This window comes from Hibiscus syriacus, unplaced genomic scaffold (assembly GCF_006381635.1).
Source record: "Hibiscus syriacus cultivar Baekdansim isolate YM2019G1 unplaced genomic scaffold, ASM638163v2 tig00000218_pilon, whole genome shotgun sequence".
Lineage (NCBI taxonomy): Eukaryota > Viridiplantae > Streptophyta > Magnoliopsida > Malvales > Malvaceae > Hibiscus > Hibiscus syriacus.
Window position 1 is genome coordinate 1,250,519 of NW_024061774.1, and position 2,612 is coordinate 1,253,130.

General features: G+C 34.4%; 1 protein-coding gene across 1 annotated transcript; it reads left to right on the forward strand.

Moving 5' to 3' along the window:
- Window positions 1-1,611: 1,611 nt before the first annotated feature.
- On the forward strand, window positions 1,612-2,276 carry LOC120150096 (leucine-rich repeat extensin-like protein 5). Its single transcript, XM_039162849.1, has one exon. The coding sequence runs from the start codon at window positions 1,704-1,706 to the stop codon at window positions 2,139-2,141; it is 438 nt and encodes a 145-aa protein (XP_039018780.1). The 5' UTR covers window positions 1,612-1,703; the 3' UTR covers window positions 2,142-2,276.
- The last annotated feature ends 336 nt before the right edge of the window (window positions 2,277-2,612 follow it).

Here is a 2,612-nt window from a genome sequence, read left to right on the forward strand (position 1 = left end):
AGATAGTTGCTAAGAGCATAAAATAAATTTTTTTTATAGAATCAACTAATTTTATTTAAAATAGGAAATATTCTAAATTATAATAAAAATTTATAATCACAATCGTAAATTAAGCACATAATTAGGAAAATTTCCTATAATCGTTGAAATAAAACTAGTAACATAAGATCATATAATGACCATTCAAGGAAAGATTAAATCTAACCAAGAAACTCGAACAAAGATAGATACAAATAGATTTGATCGCATCGGCAAACGAACTACAAAAGGAGATAAAGCTATTGAAAGATCACTGACAAACCGTAAATCAGACTCGAGCGATGTGAAAAACTATACACGAACGCAAATTCGGTATCCAAATTCAATCCTAGGTCCAAAGCAGAGAAGATCACAATATATTAGATAAGCACAATCTTGATCAACCGTGGTGATATCAAATCAACTCTTAAAAAAAGATACATAATAACTGTCAAAGAATTGAAAAAAATGCAAAACATATAAGAAAACGTGACATAAAGACAAATTAAAACGTACAACACATATAGACTTATTAAAAATAAAAAAATAAAAATATGATATAAAAAAAGAAAATAAAGAATATCAATAATTTATAATCTATATTAAAATGGGTGATGTGGTTGATAACAAAAATAAAAAATAAAAGAGATAGAACGATACAAATGAATTTTTTCTTCTTTAAGTTAAAAGAATTACTTACCTGCATTAAAAGTCTTCTAACTTTATACTTTTTTTTGTTTATTATTTTTTATTTCACGTTCGTAACACCGCCAATGTTGTCTTCTTCTCCATCTGCCTATCCCTATTGTCTTCTCTTCGGGCAAAGCCCCGTAATTTACGCCAATTTCACTTTTGCCGCAAATCTCCTGTTTCTCTCTGTTTACATCTATGCTCCCCGAGTTCATTCTTTCTTAATCTTGATTAAGTTGAAACAATCCATTTTAATTAATTCAAATATCCAATTATGAGAACTCGTCCTTCATCTCAATAATAAAGCTGAAGATTGTTCTTTTTTTGATATCATAAGTTTGATTAGTCATGTCTACAGGTATATATGCATTGTCAATGGGTAATAAAATTTTTAAGTAAATATTATCTTATAATCATCGTAAGCTAGAGTATTAAAAAAATTGATTATGAGAATATATTAAGTGATTTTAATAATAAAAAAATATAATTCTCCATAAAAAATTTAAGTTTAAAATCTAAATTTAAACTACAAACAAGATGTATATAATTATCAATAGACTAATAAAAAATTACGAACAATATTACTTTTTATTTGGCCTAAACATAATTAAGCACAGTAGATTGAGTTGAAATTGATTAACCAAAACGTAAGGATTTTGCCAGATTCACGGGCTGTAAAGGAAGAGTCCATCCCATCAGCTAACAAACATGTCCCAACAAAAAACTCATTCATCTTTCTATTTCCTTTTTCTACACTGCCATTGCCAACCTGTAATTTCTCATCACTGACCCATAACATTTCGCCACGTAGCATTCGGGGTCCCACTTGAGATACCCTTAATCTGGCCTTTTTAAAGGACTCCATCATCACTCCCTAAGGCTCACTACCTTTGTCTTTTTTTTTCTCACTAGAAAAAAAAAATTATATATTATATACATAAAACATTCGACCACTCTCCAGTAAGTGTCACATTGATTTCTTCATCATTAGCAAAATGGCCTCCTTTTGGTTCCCCATCAGCATCATGTATTTCATTGCCTCATCACCATTGCCATCTTCTGCTTCATATTCTTCCGATTCTCGTCTGAGTTCCAATACCACGACCATCTCGGCCTCATCGGTTTCCATGTCGGATCCCCCGTTGTCCCCTTTCCAACCATTATCACCTGATATTGCTCCCTTATTGCCATCTCCTGGTGGACTGGTGCCAACAACTGGCACATCCATGCCCACCATCCCTTCCACTCCTAGTCCACCGAACCCCGATGACTTCATTGTTCCTGGCCCCGACTCCGCTTTCCCGCCCTTCGGAGCCTTGCCGGCTTCCTCCTCGTCTCCGAGACTTTCTTCCCGGTCTTTACACTTAGCAGCAACTTTTCCGGTTCTGGTAGTTGTACCCTATTGCTTAATGCTGCTTGTTATGGTACTGTAAATTTAATTCGTTGGTTATCAAACTTTACTCTTTGATTTTGCTCATTTTCTTCATTTTTTTCTTCTTCTGGCTCCACTACATGATTATAATGTATCTAGCTACCTATTGTAATAAAATCCGAGCGTTAGAGATTTATTGATTTTGTGTATCAAAAATACTTTTGAATTCGCGATTAGATATTGGGTAATTTTACTATGCTCGACGAGTATTATGAGTAGGGATGGCAAACGGACGGGTCGGGTGCGGATACCCCCTCCCTATCTCCATACTCACCTAATATTTTTCAATCCACCATCCGTCCACCACCCATGATGGGTACAAATTTTCGAATCCACACCCGCCCACGCGGGTACATTCTCAAATTCATCCTCACACCCACTACCCACTAGCGACGTACCCGTCTAGACCCGCCTAACCGCAAACTTAAGTTATAAATAAGCAACAAACATAAAAAAACATGTCCATTAAGAA

Bases quoted from the DNA above. Each gene is read 5' to 3' on its own strand.
- LOC120150096 (XM_039162849.1), top strand. From the start codon at position 1,704: ATGGCCTCCTTTTGGTTCCCCATCAGCATCATGTATTTCATTGCCTCA.